At 39.9% G+C, this 23,957-nt stretch overlaps 1 protein-coding gene across 1 annotated transcript in view; it reads left to right on the top strand.

Annotated features, from left to right (window-relative positions):
* The first annotated feature begins 1,213 nt into the window (after positions 1–1,213).
* Positions 1,214–23,957, top strand: part of TONSL (tonsoku like, DNA repair protein) — a 1,124,870-nt gene continuing 1,102,126 nt past the window's right edge. Inside the window, exon 1 of the mRNA XM_044066303.1 lies at positions 1,214–1,470. Within this exon, the coding sequence (XP_043922238.1) occupies positions 1,446–1,470 (25 nt within the window). The 5' untranslated portion in view covers positions 1,214–1,445. The remainder of the gene's footprint in view (positions 1,471–23,957) is intronic.

The raw sequence follows: 23,957 nt of genomic DNA, 5'->3' as shown, positions 1-23,957 counted from the left end.
TAGTTGTACTTTGTGTTCCCATCAAGGGCTGATTGGGTACTACCTCAATTTGTCCTTGTGTACATAATAAAGGATAAAAATGGCTACATTCCCTTTTGCAGTGTACCCCCCTTATGAGATCATCAAGCAGGCCCTCTGGATAACCTGTTCTCAGAAACATGTTCTTTAAAGTTGTACACTCCTCTAAAAATGGCAGTCCAGAGTAATTATTCTCGCGACCCTCACTATGATGACTGCCTTTTTTGATGGAAAGGATGTGCACCGGTAAAGTGTAAAAAATCATGAGGATAAAAGTAGCCTTTCTATGAATCCTGGAAAAGTAGCAGTTAACAAAATCCTTCCCGGTAATACATCCAAATATGATACTTTGTGTTTGAATATCATAAACAAACTTCATACCCTTCAGAAAATTATATTAATGCAAAACCTGTTACTCTATAGTTTGTTAGTGCAATATTTAAAGATTGTTCCGTATTTTTGGGCCTTTGCCCCACTTTTATTAATGGGTTTGTCCAGATTGAGAGTTATATGTGAATTAACATACAAATTCTTAAGTAAAAGAAGGCTTTAATCATTGTCATTATTTATTAAGTGAAATTCATCACTTTTTCTCCAAACGTCATCGGTTTTAGGACGGATTAAGAGGGATAGGTAAAATATGAGCTAAATTCAGGGACAGTTGAGAGGTATAATGCCTACAACTGTGCGAAGTACCATTAGGGTTGCCACCTTTTCAAATGCTTAAAGTGGGACATTTTTGGTGCAAACGTCGTTTTTTTGCAGGGGGCGAATAAAGTACCATGTTGTGTCCCAACATAAACGATCGCCCCTCATAGTACTTGATTACTTTGCTACAAAAGCATCAAAGGGATAGACAAATACTGCACTTAATTAACAATGAAAAATACCACTTCGGTAAATAAAAACCTATGCCCCAGCACACCCAAAGGAGAATCAAAGAATCGTCTAGAATCCTAACAATAAGCAAAACTTATACAACACTCCTACCCTGTCGCAAACAAAAAGTTCCTCTTAAGGGGTACTAAGAAATGACGACATAAACTCGGCGCCCAATCAGATAGCAAAGATAATATTTCCTACCTTAAGGGTGGAGATAAGCACTAACTGCAGTAAATGTCCTATAGAATGGGAATATTTTTTAAATTGGCAGCATGTTAGCCTATTGAAAACAAATATTCGGCTGGGGGCGGAGTTAGGCACGGATCTGAACTGAACGCGGGACAAAACCGAATGTAGGAAAATTGACTTTTGTAAGGTATTTGAAAATGGATTTATTAAATCCGGACTAATGATCGATACGGTAAAATACAATATTCTTTTATTATGTATTATGATTCGCAGTGGAGTACGATCCTTCTGAAGTCCTGTTGAAATATAAGAATATACAAGGCAAACGGGGTGGTAAATTTCTCCTCTTTGAAAATATGAGCTTTCCCAGGGAATTGAAACGTAAGTGGATACATAGAGAAGAAAAATATCGCAGATGTCGGGTTGACTTATGTAATACGGTTCTTTTGCAATACATAAAGTGATAATTAAATCATGATTTCACTTCTTATAGTAACACTCGTCTGATTGTGTTTCTATGAGTATCCCAGAAACATTTTCAATCTGAATGGGCAAATATAATTTTTTTGAGAGATTGAAGTAATATGTGCCATTTAGATCTGTACGTAGCTTGTTTAGCGATACGAGTAAGCCCCTGGAACCCAATTTTTAATCAGGACATTGCATGAAGGTGATGCACTTAAGTGTGTACGTCTGTGGCAGTATTTTGGAGAGGTGTGTACATGTCTTAATGTGGGGAATGCTGCAAAAACATTACGAATCTCTGCGTACTTGGAAATATCTGGTTATTTTCCTTAATAAAATATTTTTCCCGTAGGATGATACATGAGAGATCGGATGTAAGAAATTACGTGAGAAGGTTCTTCTCTGAGAAGTTATATCTGAACAAATGACCCAGGCATGGGTGCCCTCTTTCCCTTTTATTTGCATTATATTTAGAGCCATTGACAAAGAAAATAAAGGAATAAGAAATTCAAGAATATAACTGCTATGGTAATCAAGAAAAGGTGCATGTACTTTGTATATGATGCAAGCAAAAAAATGACATCTCAGAGCTGTAGAATATTCTGAGATAGTTTTGTGTCTTTTCGGGATGTAAAATTAATGAATACAAAAACATAGACTGTAGCTGTAAACTATGTACCTACACACGAATTGGTTCAGCAATGCCCATATTTATGGGGACATGATAAAATTAAGTACTCAGGAGTATGGGTTAAAGGATTCTGTAATGGCTGCTATGAATATGTGGGAAGAGACTAGATAATCCAAAGGCTGAGACACTGAAAGTTCTTGTTTATGGTTATGGATACCAAGATACAAGCAGTGAAAATGTCTTAGTTTGTTTAGTTTTATATGCAGTTTAGGCATATTTTTATCAACCAAAGGAAATGTTGACAACAGTAATTAATAAAGAGTTGAGTGACTTTGTCTGGGAGGGGGAAAGGGCAAGGATCAAGTGGGGTATAAGTTGATCTCTGCAATAGTACAAGGTGGTTTAGGATTACCTGATTTGAATGGATGTTTTATAGTTACATAGTTAATGCTTATGTTCAACACCAGCAGAAAGCTATCATTCAAAGTGGAAAGGGGTGATGGTGAAGCAGGGGGAAATTCAAGAAATAAGGAGAGAGTGGGATTTTGAATGTAGATTGTTAGAATAACAACAGCCATACAGACTATTATATTCATGAAGAAACATAAAGTATTTTAAGAACTTGGCCAACATGAGAAAGGAGATTCTGTTGATAGGGATGACAGTAATTAGGGGTACAGAGAAAAGGCAAGAGGGGTTGGAATTTACTGGAGAAAACTGGCCAAAGAACCAAGGTATTGTGAACAAATAACTAGAGAGGGAAAGGTAATAGAATGGGAAGAGCCCAAGAAGACATTTGGACTGCTGTCTCGAGACTAACGTCCATATCAGGGATTGATATCGGAGTATAAACAAAGAGAAAGGGATGGGGAATCCTAAGTGAAAGACCTGCTCTAGATTCAACAAAAATTCTTCCAGAACAGAAGTTGCTGTTAAAAAAGGGGTAATTAGTAGAGCATATAAAATATTGCATGATAAATGCAGGAATCGGCAGAGGATAGAAAAGACTGGCAAGAGAGAATGAGTGAACAATTCACAAGGAAACAATGGGAGAACATATGTATGGCTCCAAAATATGCAACAAATTCTAGAAGATTTAGGATTTTTGCTTGGAAGTGTTTGCATGGATATTTTATACCCCAGGCAGACTCTAAAATAATTTTTCTATTTTTTTTTTTTTATCTCCGATTCCTTTTATATCCTAAAGGAAAACAGCTTATTAAGGAGAATAACCAGATATTTCCAAGTAAGCAAAAACTTGTAATAATGCTTGCAGCATTCCTCTGCTCTGTCAGAAATATTGGGTGAGCAAATAAGTGTAACTATGGAAATGATATTTTTGTTGGGAGCCATACGGATGTTCTCCCTCTGTTCCTTTGTAAATTGCCTTCCCAATCTTTTCTTGCCTCCTGTGATTTATTCCTATTGTTATCAAGCAACCTTTTAATAGCAGATTACTCTTATCAGTACCTGTTAAGCCTCATTATTTGTGTTGCCAGTGTGAATAGAGAAGTTTAGAAATTGTATAAGTGGCATTCCTATGTATTTGTACTCTGTTAGAAAAGGAAAAATGGTGTTTTGATTTATCTGTGATGGTAATAATTGGAAGGTGAGCAGCTGTTTGGAAAGATGAGAAGAATGTGACATTTTCTGTTGTGGTTAATCGGAAGATTATTTTTTTTTCAGACTTGGCAGATATATGAGAATCACTGAAGTTGAGATTGTAGGGTAATGAGACATTTTATTTGTGTGGAGTAATAGGTCCTCTTTCTACATAGTTAGTTCCAGTTTAGGGAGGTCTTCAGAGAGATAAAGAATGAATAAGAAAAACAGTAAAGACCTAGAGGCAGAAGCTTGGGTAGGGTGAAAGGATGCAGCTAACCATCAGGCACTAGGTGTCAGGGGGCATGATCGACAGATGCTGATCAGGTGGTAGTGCAATTCTGTCTTTCTTTTTCCAAATAATGCTGTTATCACATTAGCAGTGAGGGTTGAAGAGCTACTGCTTCCTTCATTGCTCACTACATGGTATTAATAATGTAGCAAACTGCTTATTACATCATTAATAGCAAGTGGTTTGTTTCAATTATTTTGAAAGAAGAAACTTTTTGTTTTCATTTTCTTTGCTTCGGAGTTTGGAGACCTTTTTTTGCTCTGCAACTTAGATGATAGGATGTTTTTGGGCTACTCAACTACTTAGAGTTGAGGAGAGGGACAACAAATATGGGAACTGCACGGGTCACTACAGCACATACATATGACTGTGCCTTGGGGGACTCCGGTGTTTAAGGTACTTAGAGAAGATGGATGGTTGTTAGAATGTACTTTAAATGTTCTGCGTTCAGCGTAGCTTTAGAGCAATTTAATAACATTTTGACCAAAGTTAAACTGTTGCAATTTTAGAAGTAATTTGTGATTTACTGTTTCAAAGCTGCTCATCATGTCTTTGAATATGCTTGCTGTAATGAGACCATCACTGATGTTGCAGTAGAGCTCAGTTGTGAGTAAAACTGTAGTTACTGCTTCAGAAATACCTTTAACAATCACAGATAAGCCCATAAGTATTTATATGTTCAAGTAGCTGCGCATGCAGAATTTTTTCAAGTATTTTGGCAAGACCGCAATGAAGAGAAATGAGATGAATGCCTTTGAAGGTTCTGGGTAGGGCCACCTTGGGTAGAGGGCGAATGATAACGTGCTTAAAGGCTGGAGGTACTATACCTGTGTTTAAGTGAAGAAGTTGTAAATATGTGCTAGGGGTTTGGCAATTTTGTCAGCTTGTCTTCTAAGGAATGTGGGGTATAGGGAAGTATATTTTGAGGATTGCTTCATTTTCTTTAGAAAGGTTTTAGTTTCTTTATCAGAAGTCGCAGTGGAGTGGAATGTAGCTGCATATTCAAATTCACTTAAGAGGAATAGCTGAGGTTGTGTAGACTATTTTGTGCAGCTGTAAGATTGTGCGTGTTAGTAGGCAATGTGTTGGCAGTGGTTGAAGTGGATGATATAATGATGTTTTTATAGTTTTCTGCTTTAGGTGAGTTATTTGAATCTCTACTGATGGGAAGAAGTAGTGGTACTGGCAGAATGTGTTGCTAGATGCTCAACCAGTAGAATGTATAGCTAGATGCTTTGTTTCTTTCCAGAAATAGGATATTTGGTAGTAGACATTTGTTTCTTTTAAATAAATGGATTTGGCTGAGTTAGTAGCTATTCTAGTTTTTTTTTTGTGGCAAGGTATATTTCATAAAAGTGTAAGTTGGTATGGTTACCTTTACAGGCTGTGCGGGCTTTCTTTCTATATTTCATAAGAATGTTGATATCCTTGGTCAGCCATAGACATTTCTGTCCTCTTAACGTCCAGTACGTACACCAGGAAAAAGTATGCCTTGTTTAGCAGAAGAGTTTCTTTGAGGAATGACAGGGCCGCAACAGGGTCTTCCAGTAGATAAAGGGAGAGCAATTGATTTAAGATGATGATCAAGGAGAGCAAATTTCTGTTTCTGAAATGGTCTGCCTGTCAGTATTTGGGGTGTAGGCTGTATAGTTCTGAATGACCAAGAAGTCAGAACTGGGCATTGGTCACTTAGGTTAAAAGTATGTTTGTATTTTAAGTATTGATGGGACATAGCGGTAATAATAAGATCAAGTGTTGAATGTTTCCAGACTGGTTGTTTGTTTACTAGCATTTTGTTAAGGTTCTTACCATCAGGACCATTATCATTTAGACTGAAGTATCCCAGAATTATGGTGTTCTTGTTGGGACCATGCAGGAGTATTTGTGGGATGGTGTCACTAATAGCTGTAGAGGAGGGATGGGATATAAAGACTGAAGCATTGTTAAGGTGGGTATGTTTTCTTAGGGTTAGATGAGCTAGCACCCAGTTAGATGCTTTATCAATGTGCTGGTTAGCATTAGTGGAACCGGTGATGTACAAGGAAGCATCCTGCTTGATTAGGAGTGCCACTCCACTCCCTACTCTTGGGCCAGATTTGACTTTAGATGTAGCTGGATTGTGTGTAGGCAGGAGGGCAAACATTGTTTTACCCAGGTTTTGGTGATGGCTACTATAGTGGATTTTTAGTTGAGATCCAGGCTTCGAACGTGGTCCATTTGTAATGTATGCTACAGGTGTTGATGCAGGTCATTTTAAGTGCAGCTTGCCCATTTGTGAAAGCATTGTTGAGGTAAGGGGTTGGATGGGCTTGAGGAGGTAATTGGGAATATGGGGTTAGTTTGTTGCACTGGACCATGGTTAGAGTGGGCATATCCAGATTTAGGGAGTTTACAATGAAGCAAGTAGACTAAGGATGAGGGGTACTTTCTGAAAGGAGCAATAAGTTTAGTGGATTATAGCGAATAGGTTTGTAGTAAGTACTTTTTTGCAGACAAACAAGTAAGCCATTTAGAATAGGACTGAGAGTTTGTGTGGGAATGCTGTCTGAGTTGTTGAGGGCTAATTTGATGTATGGGTAGTATTTTAGAGAGAGGTTATTTGTAAGGCACGGAAGAATGAGGGGGTTTGAAAGCTAAGGGTCTTAATGAGGTCATTGTAAGTAGATGTAGTACGAGTAAGCTAAAATGAAGAGGGTGTGAGCTAGGGAATAGGGAGGTGAAATGGGCTTGTTTTGTAGAAGAGATGAAAAACAGGAGCCTTCCTTCATTGTGTGTAAGTTATTGCTGCTTGGGGCATAAGGAGGATAAAGGAGGGGAGGACAAATGAAAATCTTACTATCCTTAACATTAGGAGCAGTATGAGATATGAAGAATGATAAAGTGGGGGAGAGAGAGAAGTTTAGGGGTACCAAAAAATAACTACATATGTTAAGAGAAACTGAGTAGGAAGAAGATGGTACAGGTGTCTGTTTTATCAATTCTGAGGGAAACAGTCATGTTCTTTCACTCTGTCTGACAATTAGACTGAGAATAGGGGAATGGAAAAATGCAACAGCCTATTTACCACCAAAGCTAAAGTAACCTCCTACCATCTTTCCTCACTCATTTTATCTGCACCTATACTCCTCTCTCTGTCTCTCTCTCTCTCTCTCTCTCTTACACACACACACACACACACACACACACACACACACACACACACACTATCTGTCCCTAGGCTGAGAGAAGAAAGAGTGTAAAACCCCTTCAAATCAGGTAATCTCAATCTGCCCTGTTCTATTGGAAGCATTTCCCACTTGACACTTGCTGTTTTCCCCTTCCAGATAAAATCCTTCAACACTTTATTAATTGCTCTCCATAACTTCTCCTCTGGTTGATTTAAAAATATGCCTGATCTGTGCATAAGATTTAAAAGGAGTAAAAAACATTTTAACTGCTTGTACCTTACTGTAGATATCCATATAACTGAGCTTTTATTTAACATTTGTTCATAGGTGTGTACTAGGGTAATGGCCCTGAGGCCTTTACAAGCCTAGCCATAGGATTACCCTGGCCTAGTGCCATCCAACCTTAGTTCCCAGTGCCTCTGTCGAGTAGAGCCACTGGTGTTATCCCCGGGATGAATTTTCTGTTTCCCATCAACTCATCAAGATTTGTTGACTGGGAAAGTCCGACTAGGACAGAGCCTATTTTTAGCGGAGGCCCAGGGAGAAACACTCCAGACTTTACCCGGAGGAAACCCACGCGAATGCAGGGAGAACATGTAGACTTTGCACAGAATTCACCCCAGCTGAGAATTGAACTGGAGAACCTCTTGCTGTGAGGTGAAAATGTTAACCACTGTATCTTTTGTTTAGTCCCTTCCTGGATATCTTTAGCTGCTACACCGGAATAATTTTTGATCCTTACTCCTAAATGCTTAATTTTATCATGTCCTCATAAGTATGGATATTGCTGAACCAATTAGTATGTGGGTACGTAGGTTACCACTGTTGCCTTTGTTTTAGCTTCATCAATTTTGTACCCTGAAAAGATTTGAAACTGGCTCAGTATGTTCCACAGCACTGTAATGTCCCTTTCTGGTCTTGTCAGGTATAAAATAATGTCATCTGCAAATTCAGCCAGCTTTTTCTGACTACCATACCAATTATATCCTTGAATTTCTAAATCCCTTGTTTTCTTTGCCAGTGGTTCTAAATATAATGCAAATAACAAAGGGAGAAAAGGACACCCCTGGCTGGTTCCTCTGCTCAAGAAGAGATTATCGGAGAGGACCCCACCCACTTTAATTTTCACCTCCGATCCCTCATATACCCTCCTAATCCACCTTATAATTTTATCAGGGAATGCAAATGTTTCCATTGGTCTGCTCATAAAGTCCCAGCTTACCCTATCAAATGATTTCTCTGCATCAGGACCAACCAGCAACAGTGGTACTTATTTTATGCATCCCTCTGGATCATCAGTTTTCTGTTAATGTTGTCAGATGTTTACCTCCCCTGCACAAAACCACACTGATACATATCTAGCAATTTTGGCATACATTTTGCCACTATTTTAGCCAGTATAAGCATAAACAGTTTATAATCACAATTTAATATTGAAATGGGCCTGTATGAGACTGAATCTGATTGATCATGACCCTGTTTAGGTATCACAGATGCCACTGCTTTCTTCCAGGATGTTGGTACTTCTCCTCTTAAAATACTGTTAAACAAAATCTTCCAGATATTTATCAGTCTTTTCCCCTCCTAGCTTCCAAACGTCTACAGGAATACCATCTATTCCCGGGGACTTTCCTATAGATTGTTTATACATCGCCATTTTTATCTCATCTCCTCCTGTCATAACTGTTGGTAATTGAGCCTTCTCTACCTCTAACCTTGTCATATTTAATTCTTCCATAAACATTTCTATTTGTACCTTTTCTTAATTTCAGTATTTCTCTGCTTTATACAGACTTTCCAAAATATTTCTAATACTTCTACAGGATCCCTTGTTATCTTGTTTGTTATAGGCTCTGAGCTCCTTTGTATTTTCTGTTCATAGGTAGGTACTAGGCTATTGGCCCTAGGGTGTATATAAGCCTAGCCAAAAGGTACCCTGGCTTTCGCCACCCAAGAAAGTTATTTTACTGTGCCCCTGTCGAGCAGAGCCACAGAAGTGATCCCCGGGGTGAATTTCCTATCTCCCATCCAATCATCAAGATTTTTTTGAAGAGTGCTAATGAGGAGCTTTGTTTGATATAGATAGGTAATTTGTTCCCGAGTATGGGAAGTCTCTGGGACAGGGATCTATCCCTCCAGCATGTTCTGTTTATTGTGGTGACAAGGTTTAGGTCCCTAGAGCGTGTAGCTCAGAGGGATTTGGGATTTCTTTACGTGGAGCATGTCCAACAGCTCTGGGTTTGACATAGCTTTGTATGTTAGGCAGGGATTGCCTCTGAGTAGGTGATATGCGACGGAGTAAATCTGGAATTTTTTGAGATGGTCTGCGTAGGGCATCTGTTTGAGGCCGGTAATCCTCTTTGTGAGGTATTTCTGCGACCTTTCCAGTTGTTGTAGATGTCTTGTGAGGTACATACTAAAAGGGGCGTTGTACTCTATAATGGGTCTAATGAGTGATGAGTAGAGGGGGACAATGACCTTTTTTTTTTCCTGGATGAGAAACCTTTTGTGACGTAGTAGGATTTCCTGACTACTGAGGCGATGTGATTATCAAAGGAGAGACTACTGTCCACCTGTGTCCCAAGGTCTCTTATCACACTTTCGGTGTTAAGTAGACTACTGCCTATGTGGTAGTTCTTGGGTGCAGAGTTTTTACCAAAAGGGATGACAATGTACTTTTTGGCATTGAGCTTGAGGCTATGGCTTTGGCACCAGGCATCTGTCTCAGTGAGGCCTTTTTGTAGGCTGTCCACATCGTTGGGAGTTTTGATTATGGCTCCTAGTTTGCAGTCATCTGCGAACTTCGTTAGCCAAAGACCTTCTGTGTTAGCCTGTACGTCAGAGAAGTAGATACCAAACAGGAGAGGACCCAGGACTGAACCCTGTGGTACTCTGCTTGCCACTGGTCTGAAGCTGGATTTGGAGTCTGCTACTTTCATAGTGTGGGTTCCGTCCAATTGGCAACCCATCTTGTGACATAGGGATTTATACTAGTTTAATGAGTTTATCTAAAATTCCAGACTGGGGCATGGTGTTGAAAGCCTTGGCTGTGTGAACCACCTTACCCTCATCTACGGCTTTGGTGTGTTTTTTTACCTGTGCAGCCGTGAGTACAGGAACTTTACATTCTTCAGTATAGAGATTGGCCCTTTAGGGGATGAGGGGGTGGGGGGTAAAGTTAATGCTGAACCTATCTGCCAGGATGTTGGCAATATCAATTGGTTCTGTATATTTAGTGCCATTGTGCTGTTAACTCAGAGCAGATCTGAGTATTGCCATTGAGATTCTTGACATAGCTATAGAATGCTTTGTGGTTGTCTTTAGAATCAGTGGTGATTTTGTTTTTGTAACTAGCTTTGGAGGATTTTGAGGGATCTCAGCTTCTTATTGAGGCTGACCAGGGAGTTTTCCAATCATGGGATTTTACTCTTTTTTGCAACACTTTCTTTCTTCTGTTGTAGAGTTTGTTTATGGCAGGGGACCACCAGATTGGCTTCCTTTTTTTGGAGGATAGCATCTTAGTTCTGTTGGGGATAGCACGATCCATGCACTCGTGTAAGTGCTTATAAAGTGCATTTGTGTAGGATTCAGCAGTTGTACCTCAATTGTCGGTCAGCATGGGTGTCATGACGTTTGCCACTTCTGTCTTAAGAAGCGTGAAGTTGCCTTTGGTGAAATTTTTTTTACGGTAGGTTCCCTATTGGGGGTGGGATGTGGATGTCTAAGGTGATTAGCTTGTGGTCGGATCTGACCAATGAGGAACTGACCTCTGGTGTGGAACACCAGTTGCCCATGTTGGTGATGACCAGGTCTAGGATATTGGTACCCCTGGTGGGGGTGTGGATAAGTTGATCCAAGGTGTTGGAATTTATGAATTCCAGAAAACGTCGAGCACAAGAGTTGGTACATGAGTAGTTTTCCCAGTTAATGGTGGGGTAGTTGAAATTGCCCATTAGTAAGGTGTTGGATTGTACTCTAATATTTTCTAGTGTATCATGAAATGAGGAGTGGGAATCCTGGGGCATGGTGGGGGATCTGCAGCAAGCTACAGTTTGGATTGCAGTCTTGCCCAGAGTTAGTTGCTCTTGGATAATCTCGGATGCATTATGCTGAGCAACTAGCCTGGAGGTGTGGATATCCTTAATTAATATGGACACACTTCCGCCTTTAGTGTTTCGATCCAGGTTAGGTGGCCGAAAGGTGTGGCATGAATTATAGCCTGGTAATGCAGGGATGCTCTCTGGAGCCTTGAACCAGGTCTCTGTCACTGCACACATGTTGATGTTCTCCATTTTAAGGAGTGCCTCGAGTGAGTGCATTTTGAGGTTTAGACTTCTAGCATTGAGTAGCAGATTTTTTTGCTTATTATACTATTACGGGAGAATTTTGTCATTTTTGAATTGACTTAAAAGGCACTATAGGGGTGGCAAGAGCCTTAGCTAGTATCCAGAATACCAAGGGCGACAGGTGCAGGCCATCTCTGGCAAAGCATCGTGGTTTGTCGATCATGTCATCCCAGGCAGACAGATACTGGATCCTCTTAGAATGACACCAGAAGCTTAGCCAATTGTTGAAGTCAATCAATTTGTTTTTGTATTGTGGTATCATTCTGGGTGATGGCAGGATGCTACTCAGGGCTAGGGTCAAGAGCCTGGGCTACAAGATCGGACAGCTCCTCCATGTCTCTTTTCATGTAGTCCAGGGAGGTACTTCTCAGGTCATTCACATCAACATGGACAATGACAGAGTCATATTTGTACTTGTTGTGGAGTGACCTGGGTGTGTGCATTATGTGGTGGATCCTGGCACCTGACAAGCAGCTGACAGTAACTTTCTCCTTGTTTAGTCATAGGTGATTCTATAGACAGGCACACTGATATTCCACTCACCAGGCTAGAGTGTTGGGTACGTTGTTATGCCTTATGGGCTGTGGTTGAGTGGCACACTGAGTTTGTGGGCTATGTGTCATTTGGGTTGTGTTGGGGGGTGGAGATTGCTTGCGTTTCTGCTTTGGAGGTCCATGTTGCTTGGGCAGATTTTTATTGACAGCCTCTGCGAATGTAGGTGTGTGTTTTGTTGGTGTAGGTTTTGAGGGACTATGTGATGAGTGTGGTGTGGAGCAAGTGTTTACCTTCTCCTCTTGACTGTCTAGTCCAGTCTTGGGTGAAGAGAGCTTTACTTCTAGTTTGGCTATATAAGTGCATCTCTCACAGGTTGTAGTATTGGGTGGTAGGAGGACAGGGTTGCTGTGTACATGAGGCAATTGCTGCATTGCCCCAAGATGCCTAGATTCATCCGGTAAACAGGAGAAAACACCGGGAGCTGACCCTTGTACATGCCTGGATAGGTGCTTATTTATTAAGTACTAAAACTGTTTTCCTCTAGACAATTGAGGAAAGTGGAGTGCTGTAGTAATTTGTAGCTTAGTTAGTGCTTACAGTGAGTTCTGAACAAGTGCTGAGCTCAAAGAAACAGATTTGAGTGCTAAAACAAAATAAAATTGGCTAGTTCTAAGAAACAAATGAAGCTAGAAGGCTTGCCTCCAACGCAGAAGGGCTTGGGGGCTCAGAAGCTTACTAATAGTCCTGGATACAGCAAATTTGTATCTGGACTAGACTACTTACAGGAAACAAGCTTAGTTTCTGCTCCCCTTTCCCCTTTACAAAAAAAAAAATTCTAAGTGGGTTGGCCTTCTCAGATGTTCTCCCTGGATTAGGTAGAATGAGGTAATGATACTAGACTGGGAGGAGTGTCCCAGATCAAATTTACATTAGGGGCGGGTAACTGCAAAGCCACCAAGTATAAGAACACGATACCAATAGGGAGGGGAGGTGGGAAACAATATGATACACTCCTTGGCAAGAAATCAGAACAAAAAACCCAAACAGATGCTTGATAAATGTAGACAATTTCCAGTTAATACCTCACACACAGTGAAACTAGCTAGAAAAGTATGCAGCAGACAATAAAAGTGCTATAAATAACTCATAAAAAATTAGCAAAAAACAGGATACTTAATGTTATATATTACAGATCCAAGTTTGCTCAGTGCCCTTCCTTCAATTAGCTCAATTTCTTGCCTTGGTTTCTGTGCCAAAAGCTTTTGTGCTCTACTGTTACTATCAAAAAAACAGTTGCTTAACAGCAGTCTTTCTAAACTCATGCATATTATCGAGGTAATCCCTTATTTTCTGTTTAGCATTCAGCAGTTGCGCTCTCCTTGTTTGATGAGATCCCCTCTATTTTGCAATGCTTTAACATTTGTCAGCTCCTCTAAATAATTCTTACTTATTAACCATATCTCCCTTTCTTTTATTTCCACCCTATTTTAAAATCTACTTTAATTTTATCCCACTCCCTAGATATGCTTGCAGAAGAAATTTATATATTCTGTAATTAATAGCTTCTGAATAATTTCCACTACCCATTCTTTAACTTCCTCTCTTTTCAACAGATAGGTGGGAAAGCACCAGTGTCTCATTTTTATTTTGTTACCCTGTGTTTTTATTGTAGTTGTTATTGGTGCATGTTCTGAAATAGTTATTGGGGGGGGGCGTATCAAGACCTTCAATTAAATGCACATGTTCCTGTGAAATGTAAATTCTGTCTAGCCTAAACCAATTTTTGTAACTTTGGGAATAATACATAAATTCACACAAAACTTCTGGCACTGGAGTCATATCTTCCGTGTCAAATATCTTCATAAATGTGTTTACAAATCTACCCTCCTTTGTTATATTTTTCCCTTCTGGGCCCTCTAGACACATTCCTTGCTGGAAGCTGATTATTTCTCCCAGAATTTTCTTAAGCTCCATTATAGCAATTTTTGGTGGAATATAAATTCATGCCATTGTAATCCTCCTTCCTTTCAGCTTTTGTGTTACATGTATATACTGTTTGGCATGTTAATCTTTTTTATACAGTTGTTTCTTGTCATCTCCATTTGAGCCTGTCATGCCTTATAGAACTTTTTGTTTTATTGAAAACCCTCAAAATAAATGCACACACCCAACACCCCCCAAAACCTATTAAGTTAATAATAACACACAAAACTATATACACCTTCAAATATTGAAGTGTTGCCCTCCTAATAGTAACACATGTTCCAAACTGACAGCCACACATACAGACTCGGGCTAACCTAAAATAAAGGTTATCCTTGCTAAGATATGTGGTATAGCCTATAATTCTATTAAGTGCTGTCTGGGTCTGTCTTATCTTTATAGCTCTCTCAGCTGGGAAAACACTTGAATGCTCTCAGAAAACATTTTCTTTAAGCAATTCCTCTTTAGATTGTCTGCTAGAGACATGAGAACCAGACACAAAGCTGTTACTAGAAAAAAGCCTTATAACATTCAATATTCTTTTTCATTTACTTTTTTTTAAATAAAACTTGTTACTAGATTAAGCTAATGGTCTTAACCCAATCATTCCCCTATACAAGAATGAGAAAGAGCACACTATTTTTTTCTTGTAATGCTCTTTTTTTTACATTGCATTGTCTACATTTCTTAATACTGAACAAGGAGAAAGAAAACAAGTATTTGCATTAGTATCCCCATTACACTTAAAACTGAAAAAAGATTACTTTACAACATGCCGAGAAAATCATGCACCATTTAAACAGTACTGTTAAGAAAAAAAAATATTTTACTCCTAGCTCCTCTTCCCCTCTCCTGAGTATTTTTCCGAACATTAATATCATGAAGATGGACATATGCTTTAGAGTCCCGTACAAGTTTAACACAGTCCAAAAAAGTCCAATATTTCCAGATTTTTATTCTGTCATGTTTCAAAAATATCATTATTGCTTTGTAATCCTGCATTTGTCAAGTTACTGGTTTTATTCTTCAAATGTTAGACAATGAAGTAGGACATATACTTTAGAGTCCCCTTCAAGTTTAAGAAAGTCTAATATTTCCAGATTTTCTTGTTCTATTTCTGTTCATCTGCTTCTCCTGAATCCTGTCTTTGCTTCATTTCCAACGTACTCTCGATTCTTCTAGTCAACTCTTGTGCTTTTTTCATCTGAAGCATTTTTCGTTGAAACACTGGAAAAGGTCTCACTGGCACAGTTTCTCGGTGGTTTTTATTAACAGAAGAATAAGAAGCAGAATCTCCTGTTTCACAGCTCACTTTTTGTTGGACAGACTTTTGTATTTCTTCTTTAGCATGTCCTTCATCAAGAAATGTTGGTGTTCCTCCAGGGAAAAAAATTTTGAAGATGCTGGGTACAGCAGTTTGAATCTCACTCTTGCTTCTCGACATTTCCTGAAAATAATGGGATAAATTTACTCCACTTCTGCCTGGTGTACAATCAGTAGTCATTCTCTACAAACACAGCAGAACTGTTTGATTTTCCTTTACTTCAACACACTGGTACCTCGGCCACTCGCCTTCAACGGACAATATACAATTACAAACAACCATCTTTATATACAAAGGTTCAAACCCTAATTAATACAATTAAACAACTAATTGAAAAATTGCATCTTATTTAAAATGCTGCATACATATTTTTTAAAGTACTACATGCACATTTTATTAAATACAGCCATCCTAAACATCTTAAATAACTAATTTTAAACTATTTCTAATATAAACTATCAAACATTAATTGATGAACTTAAGAAATATATCTAATATTTATAACTAATATAACAGACTAAGTGAGCATGACAGTAAAAACCTCATTAATTCATACATTTATAAATTAATAAATATTTCGTCTTTCGCCTTTTCCCGGTTAGGGGTTGCCACAGCGGAACTCCTGTCCACTAATGATTGGCAGTAGATTTTTACGTGCTGGCTTGCCGGGCCTAACTCACAACCTTCAACGAAGGAACACCCATTAACGCATGTCACCACACAGAAGACGCTCTGAGAATTGAACGGGCAACGTCTAACTGTGAGGTGACAATGCTACCGCTGCACCACCAAATATGAATGAAAAGTTTTTAAATTTCATATATTTACCTCAAGATTAAGACCCCTAGGAAACAATGTTCCATAGTTGAGAATGAACTTACTTTCTAACTCATTCAACCTCCTCACCATATCACCCCCCCTAACCAACACAGGTTGTGCCAAAATGCTAAAGAAAAAGGAACTAGTGCTACCCCCATGAATATTCACAAAATGCTCAGCCACTGGACTCTTAAAGTATTGTATTAATTGGGGTTTGAACCTTTGTATATAACGATGGTTGTTTGTTTCATAGTTTCATAGTTTGGTACTAGGCTATCTGCCCTGGGGCATTTATAAGCCTAGCCATAGTGATGTGGCTTTTGCCACCCCATGTAATGGTACAAAAGTGTACAGAATAGATTTAGAATACTGTGCCTCTGTCTAGTAGTGACACAGTGAAGACCCCCTTACATAATAGAATTAGTTTACTGTGCCTCTGTCAAGTAGTGACACAGAGATGACCCCTGGGGTAAACCTACGATCTCCCATCCACTCGTCAAGATTTCTCTTGAAGAGAGTCAGTGAGGGGCTCTGCCTAACATAAACTGGGATTCTGTTCCAGAGTATGGGAAGCCTCTGAGTTATGAATCTGTCCCTCTAGCATGTCCTGTTCATATTTGTGCTGAGGTTCAGATCTTTAGCTCTCGTGGTTCTGATGGATTTGGATTTGGATTTTTTGAGGTGGAGCATGTCCATCAATTCCTGATTTGACATGGCCTTGTACGTCCGGCACAGATCACCTCTTGAGTAGGCAGTATGCTACTGAATAGAGTTGGAGTTTCTTTAGTCTGGCAGCATATGACATATGTTGGAGACCCTTGATCCTCTTGGTGAGGTACTTTTGGGGTCTCTCTAGCTGTTGCAAGGGCCGGGTGAGGTACATACCAAATGGGGCATTGTACTCAATCATGGGCCTGATAAGGGAGGAGTACAGGGGCACAATGACCTCCTTTGATCTGGATGTGAATCCCTTCATGATAAGGTGGGCAAGGTAGAAAGTCTTTCTAACCACTTTGGCAACGTGGGTGTTAAATGAGAGGTCACTATCGACTTGGGTCCCCAGGTCTCTGATTACTTTTTCTGTACTCAGTGGGTTACCGCCTATGTGATAGTTTGTGGGCACTTTGTTTTTCCCAAAGGGGATGACTATACATTTTTTGGCATTTAGTTTAAGGCCATGATTCCGGCACCAGTTGTCCGTTTCAGTGAGGCCTTTCTGTAGGATGTATGTGTCAGCTGGTGTATCGACTATGGCGCCTAGTTTGCAGTCATTTGCGAACTTTGTCAGCCACAACCCACCCATGTTTGCTTTCACATCTGAGAAGTAAATGCTGAACAAGAAGGGTCCCAGGACAGAGCCCTGTGGGACACCACTTGTCACTGGCTTTGAGTCTGACATGGCTCCAGCGATTCTGACACTATGGGTTCTATCCTTTAGCCAGTTTGCCACCCATCTTGTGACATATGGATTTACATTTAAGCTGTTGAGCTTGTCTATGATGCCAGAGTGGGGTATTGTGTCGAAAGCTTTAGCCAAGTCCAGGTAGGCTGTATGGACTGCTTTGCCCTCAACAATGGCTCTAGTGACTGTTTCGAAAAAGTCAACCAGGTTTAAAAGGCAGGATCTGCCTTTTACAAAGCCGAACTGGGTGGGATCAAGTGTCTGTAAGTCCCCAATATCTCTGTTTATTAGTTCCATAATGATTCTTTCCATAGCTTTGCAGACCATGCTGGCTAAGCTTATGGTGCATTTATCACGTTTTGTTGACCTGGCTGGCCCCACTAGGCCTGTAGCTTGGCTTTGGGACCCAAGGCATTATGTATAGACTAGGGAAGTCTGGCCAGGATACCAGGGAAAAGGCATGGACTGCTTAACATTCCCTTAAGATTTCATGGTTTTCAGTACATGGGGTCTCTGGGTGTGCTGCATCACCCACATTGCGTATCGGTATTCATGCATGAATTCATGCAGCTGATGAGAGGATGGAACACAACTTCTCTACACTCTGATATTAAAGATGGTTGTGCAGCCTGCTCACCCCTTGACATTACACACATAAGTAGAAGCAATGTTTGTATCCTTTGAGAGTTATCTTGCTGTGGACCTCCTTATTCCAGTTTCACTTTTTCTTATTTATGGCTGGCAAATAAACAAATATATATTTATGTATACTTTTTTTCAGTTTTCTTATCTTGCACTAGAGACCATATTTTTATCAGCTCATTTGTGATATTGTCCTCGCCATCTTTGTTGCCACTGACGGACTTTGGTACTTTCTTTGCCAGCCCAACCAGCAGATGTGGTTTAAAAGAAAAAAAAACAAAGTTTATCCAACTTTTGTCACAATACTGCCTTCAGTCTCTTTCTGTTGTTAAGCCTAGACCAGTCCCTGACTGACATTTAAAAAGATTAATAAAAAAACAGAGAAACTAGTGGTCTTAAAACTTTGAGCTAAGTCACAATAATTTCCAAAAATTATGAAACCCAGGTAGTGTTCCAAAGCAAGAAGCCTTTATTTGTCACAGAAAAGTGATCTTCAGTAACAAAATATCAGAAATCAAATTAAATTTAACATTTAAAATAATTGATGCAAGAAAAAAAATTAAAGTAATGCCGTGTTGATCCCCAAGCAGAAAACACAAAGACGCTGGAATGCAGACATGGTATATGTAATGCTTTTTATTGGACCAACACAGGTTTTACAATTACTTGAGCTTTTGAGCTGGCATGAGCCCCCCCTTAAGAGTTAAGTTATGGATATATACAATGCTTAAATATCCATCTGCCCTTAAAAAGGAAAGTACATCAGTTATTTCCAATCGAATAAAAAAGAAATCTTGAACATGCTGCAACTCGGTGACCGAGAGAGAGTGTGTGTGTGTGTGTGTGTGTGTGTGTGTGTGTGTGTGTGTGTGTGTGTGTGTGTGTGTGTGTGTGTACACACACATTCATAAAAGTCATAAAATGTAATCACGCCATTTCAAAGAAATAGCTGACTAGAACTGTGAAAAGAAAGCTGGCATTATAATGCAGATGGTTAACAGATGTGTGTTCAGATTTTGTATATTGCTAGCTCTGTTGTGTACTGGTACTTTCCACTGTTTCTGGACTAAGGTAGTTCAGCCGTTGCCCTTTACAGGTGGCAGAACGTAAGTTATCTTTACTGTATGGAAGGCCTTCAATAATTGGCCTTGTTTCTGGGGAACTACTTCATTGGGATTAAGGTGGAATATCTTTTTATTTTAATCTAGTCTGATGTAATGTAATTTTTTTAAAAACGTAATGGGGAACAGAGCATACGTGATTACCTGAAATATGTATAAATGGGCTTTGCTTGGAAGAAACTGGTGACACCTCTGTGGAAAAGATCTGCCTGTGTATTTTTAATACTTGGAGTAGTGGGGCTAGTAAAACATTTCTTTATTAAAAGACAGCATTGATATTTAGTTATAAATACTTCAGACTCTTCTTTTCATACTCCCTCTCCAGTGTAACTGAATGACATTTAATTTTTCTTTGTGTGTTTTCTCATTCCTCTGTTTATTTAACCTGTAACTACATTGTTTGTGTTATTGTTTAAGTAAAGCTTATTCATTTTAAGCTCTCTTAGCTGTTTTTTATCTGCGAGGATGGTTATCATCTACCATTGTAGGTTAATAGGGTATGGTCCCCATTTCCACTTAGCTTGATCATGTGGGCCTAATATAAATAAAATTAAATTAAAAATACTGCCAGTGAAAATATTAAGGTGTATGACTTCATATTTGGCTTAAACAAGTGCAGAAGGTAACTGGAGGTCCCTGGCCAACAAGGGTCTTGCCATTCCAGAAAGAAAGCTGCGGGAAATCTGAGAATTCTGCCAGCATTCTCTGTGTATTTTGTATATGCATGTGAGGAAAAGTAACTTATGAAAATTGTTTTCTGTGAGTAAGGGGTACTGAAACACACAGTGACTCACAAAGAGAGTGGAGAGAAAGAGGCCTGTAGTGTCAAGTGATATCTCGGAACGTGGCCTGTGTGTAGTCTAATCTGGGGATGGATGTTGGGACAAGTTGCTGCATTTTGTGAATTGATTGAATTAGACTTGTGTGCACTTTCTTCCCTTTAAACACCTCTGTTAAATTATAACTTAAGACAAAGGCACATATATTAATAGAAAAGAAAACCATATTAACATTTTTCATGCATTATGCATTATACAGATGATTATTAGTGTATCTGTGATCATAACCAGCTCATGTGTTTGAGACATGGATGCTAAGAAATTCACCTCGAGAGTTGAATCTGGCGGAGAGGTGAATCTGGTATCCTTGTCAAAAATACATAATAAAGGGTTATTGTTGGAGACCTGATCATAATACTTTGTAGTGCATGGAGTTTTATCTGCTCCATGTACTACTAGTTACAAAAAAAACACTGTGTGTGTTGCCTGCTTTCAAAGCCATAAAGCACTTGATGAGCTCTGTCAGAAAGACAGTGCAAGACATTTTATGTTACAAAAAGTCAGAAATACATTACCAACACAGACAGCAGGCAGAAATAAATCTGTTTTTTTAAAAATGCTGCTGTCATTTGCTGGCAGTTTAACTGCCTAGTGTGTAATACCTGATCTTAACAATTGAAGCGGTTGGGAGTGCTTAACATTTGTTAAGACTCTGTCTCGCATATATGGACTGATTTTAGTTGTTTTCCGGATATTGCAGTGAAATCCCCAAACTCCATGCACTATATATCTTTTCCTTCTTGTAACCACTGTCATTCACACCAGCTTTACATAAAACTGCTCAGTTCCTGCCTTCCCTTAAACCTCACTACTACTCCTGAACATTGTTCTTCTTGTATGTCCCCACAAATTCCTTTTAGTTCTATGCAATTTGCTCTTTCCACTTTCTAAAGATCCCACTTCCAGTTCTTTTATACATTGTTTCATTTTACTGTTTTAGATTTTCATTTCCATTTCTAGTAATTTCGAAAATCCCTGTTTGCAGAGGAGTGTATGATGTGAAAGCAGAGTCTAAATTAGTCTTTCTAGGATTTTTCCTACAGTAGAAAATATGGAGCTTGGATAGAAATACGAGTGCATTACTGGTTTAGGTTGTGTTGGGCGTGGCTTTAAAATTGCTATTTGCCAGATGTTTGGTATAATATTTTATGATATCATCCCAAGAGTACAGTTCATTAGTGTCTGCTAAACTGTACAGTTTTAGCTGTATCAGAAGTGGAATAATGTCAAATAAATAGCAACCACAAATGTGGAATAAAGGCATGTAGGGTGAGAATATGGGATTAGTTTGGTTCTGGCTGAAGCTGAAAGGAGAGGGCTGAGGGTGATTACTGAATTCTGTAAGGAAGTCAACAGAGGTGAACTGAGAAGATGTGTTGTGTGAGGATTTGGGGGAGTGCAACCAGTAAGGCAGCTGACCTCTTTCCAGAAATGTTTAGGGGAAGGTACTAGAGAGATTTTGTTATAGGTTCATAGGTTGGTACTAGGCTATCGGCCCTATTTACTTCCCTGGACCCCTGTCTAGCAGGGCGACTGACGTCATCCCTGGGGTGAATTTCCTTTCTTCCATCCAATCATCAAGGTTCCTTTTTGAAGAGGCCAAAAAGACGTTCTGCTTGATATGTATGGGCAGTCTATTCCAGAGTCTGGGGAGTCTCTGGGTCAGGAACCTATCCCTCCAGCATGTTTTGTTCATTGTGATGACAAGGTTTAGATCCCTGGAGCATGTGGCTGTGAAGGATTGGGATTTCTTAAGTGTAGCATGTCCAACAGCTCTGGGTTTGACATGGCCTTGTATGTTAAGCAGAGATTGCCTCTGAGTAGACGATATGTGACAGAGTATAGCTGGAGTTTTTTAAGGCGGTCAGCATAGGGCATCTGCTTTAGGTCTGTGATTCTTTTACTGAGGTATGTCTGCGGCCTTTCCAGTTGTTGCAGATGTCTTGAGAGGTACATACCAAATGGGGGGGTTGTATTCTAGAAATGGTCTAATGAGGGATGAGTACAGTGGGACAATGACCTCCTTTTCTCTGGATGAAAAGCCCTTGGTGATGAGGTGTGCCACATAGAAGGATTTCCTGACTGTTGTGGCGATGTGGTTATTGAAGGTGAGACCACTGTCCACCTGTGTCCCTAAGTCTCTTATCACAATTTCGATGTTTAGTGTACTGCCACCTATGTGGTAATTCACGGGTACATGTTTTTTCCCCAAAGCGGATAACTATACATTTCTTAGCATTGAGCTTGAGCCCATGGCTCTGGCACCAAGCATCTGTTTCTGTAAGGCCCTTTTGTAGCGTATCGACATCATTTGGGGATTCAATAATGGCTCCCAGTTTGCAGTCATCTGCAAACTTTGTTAGCCAGAGTCCCTTAGTGTTGGCCTGTACTTCAGAGAAGTAGATGCCAAACAAGAGAGGTCCCAGGACTGAACCCTGAGGTACTTCACTTGTCTGGAGCTGGATTTGGAGTCAGCTACTTTTACAGTGTGGGTTCTGTCCGTAAGCCAGTTGGCAACCCATCGAGTGACGTAGGGATTAATGCCCAGCTTAGTAAGTTTATCCGTGATTCCAGAGTGGGGGATGGTGTCAAAGGCCTTGGCGAGGTCCAGATAGGATGTATGGACTGTCTTACCCTCGTCCATGACTCTGGAGACTGATTCAAAGAAGTCAATCAAGTTCAGGAGACAAGATCGGCCCTTCACGAACCCAAACTGGGTGGGGTCCAGTGTTTTAAGGTTGCCAGTGTCTTTGTTTATAAGTTCCATGGTAATACGTTCCATGGCCTTGCAGATCAGGCTCATCAGACTGATGGGGAGGTAGTTCCCAGGATCCTCCTTTGTGGAGTGGAATAACTGTAGCTGTGCTCCACTCAGTGGGCATGAAGCCTGAGGTGAGGGTATGATTAAACATGACCCTTAGGTGAAGTGCCAGTTCATTTTGTAGTTCATGTAGTACACAGCTCTGGATGTCATCTGGTCCCATGGATGCTGTATTCTTAGCTTTGGAGAGTGCGTTTTTTTTACCTATGTGTCAATTAGTACCGGAATTTGGCAATCTTCCGGTATTGAGATGGGCCATTTAGGAGGTGAAGTTGGCACTGAATCGATCTGCCAGGATATTGGCAATATCCTTGGGATCAGTATATTTAATGCCATTCTGTTGTAGCTCAGAGCAGATCTGAACATTGCCATTTAGATTCTTGACATAGTTTTAGAATGTCTTGTGGTTGTCTTTGGAATCTTTGGCAATTTTATTTTCGTAACCAGCTTTGGAGGATTTTATGAGGGATCTCAGCTTCTTACTGAGGCTGGTGAGGGAGTTTTTTGCATCCTGGGAATTTCCTCTTTTCTGCAACAGTTTCTTTCTTTTGTTGTAAAGTTTGTTTATGGCAGGGGACCACCAGATTGGCTTCCTTTTTTTTGGAGGAGAACATCTTGTTTCTATTTGGGATGGCACGATTCATGCAAAAGTGGATGTGCTCGTACAGTGCCTTAGTGTAGGACTCTGCAGTCGAACTTTCAGTTCCCGTCTGCATGGGTGTCATGAAGTTTCTAACTTCTGACTTGAGTAGCATGAAGTTGGCTTTGGAGAAGTTTTTTATGGAGGTTTCCTTACTGGGGGTTGGGGGTGGGATGTGGATGTTAAGGGTGATTAGCTTATGGTCTGACCTGACCAACAAGGGGGTGACCATAGGTGTGGAGCATCAATTGTTATAGTTCATTAAGTGGGTTTGTGGTG

Source organism: Protopterus annectens, chromosome 3.part1 (genome assembly GCF_019279795.1).
Source record: "Protopterus annectens isolate FY-2018-M chromosome 3.part1, PAN1.0, whole genome shotgun sequence".
In the NCBI taxonomy this organism is placed as follows: domain Eukaryota; kingdom Metazoa; phylum Chordata; order Ceratodontiformes; family Protopteridae; genus Protopterus; species Protopterus annectens.
Note: the sequence above shows the minus strand (reverse complement) of the source record. Positions and strands in the feature narration are given on the sequence as shown.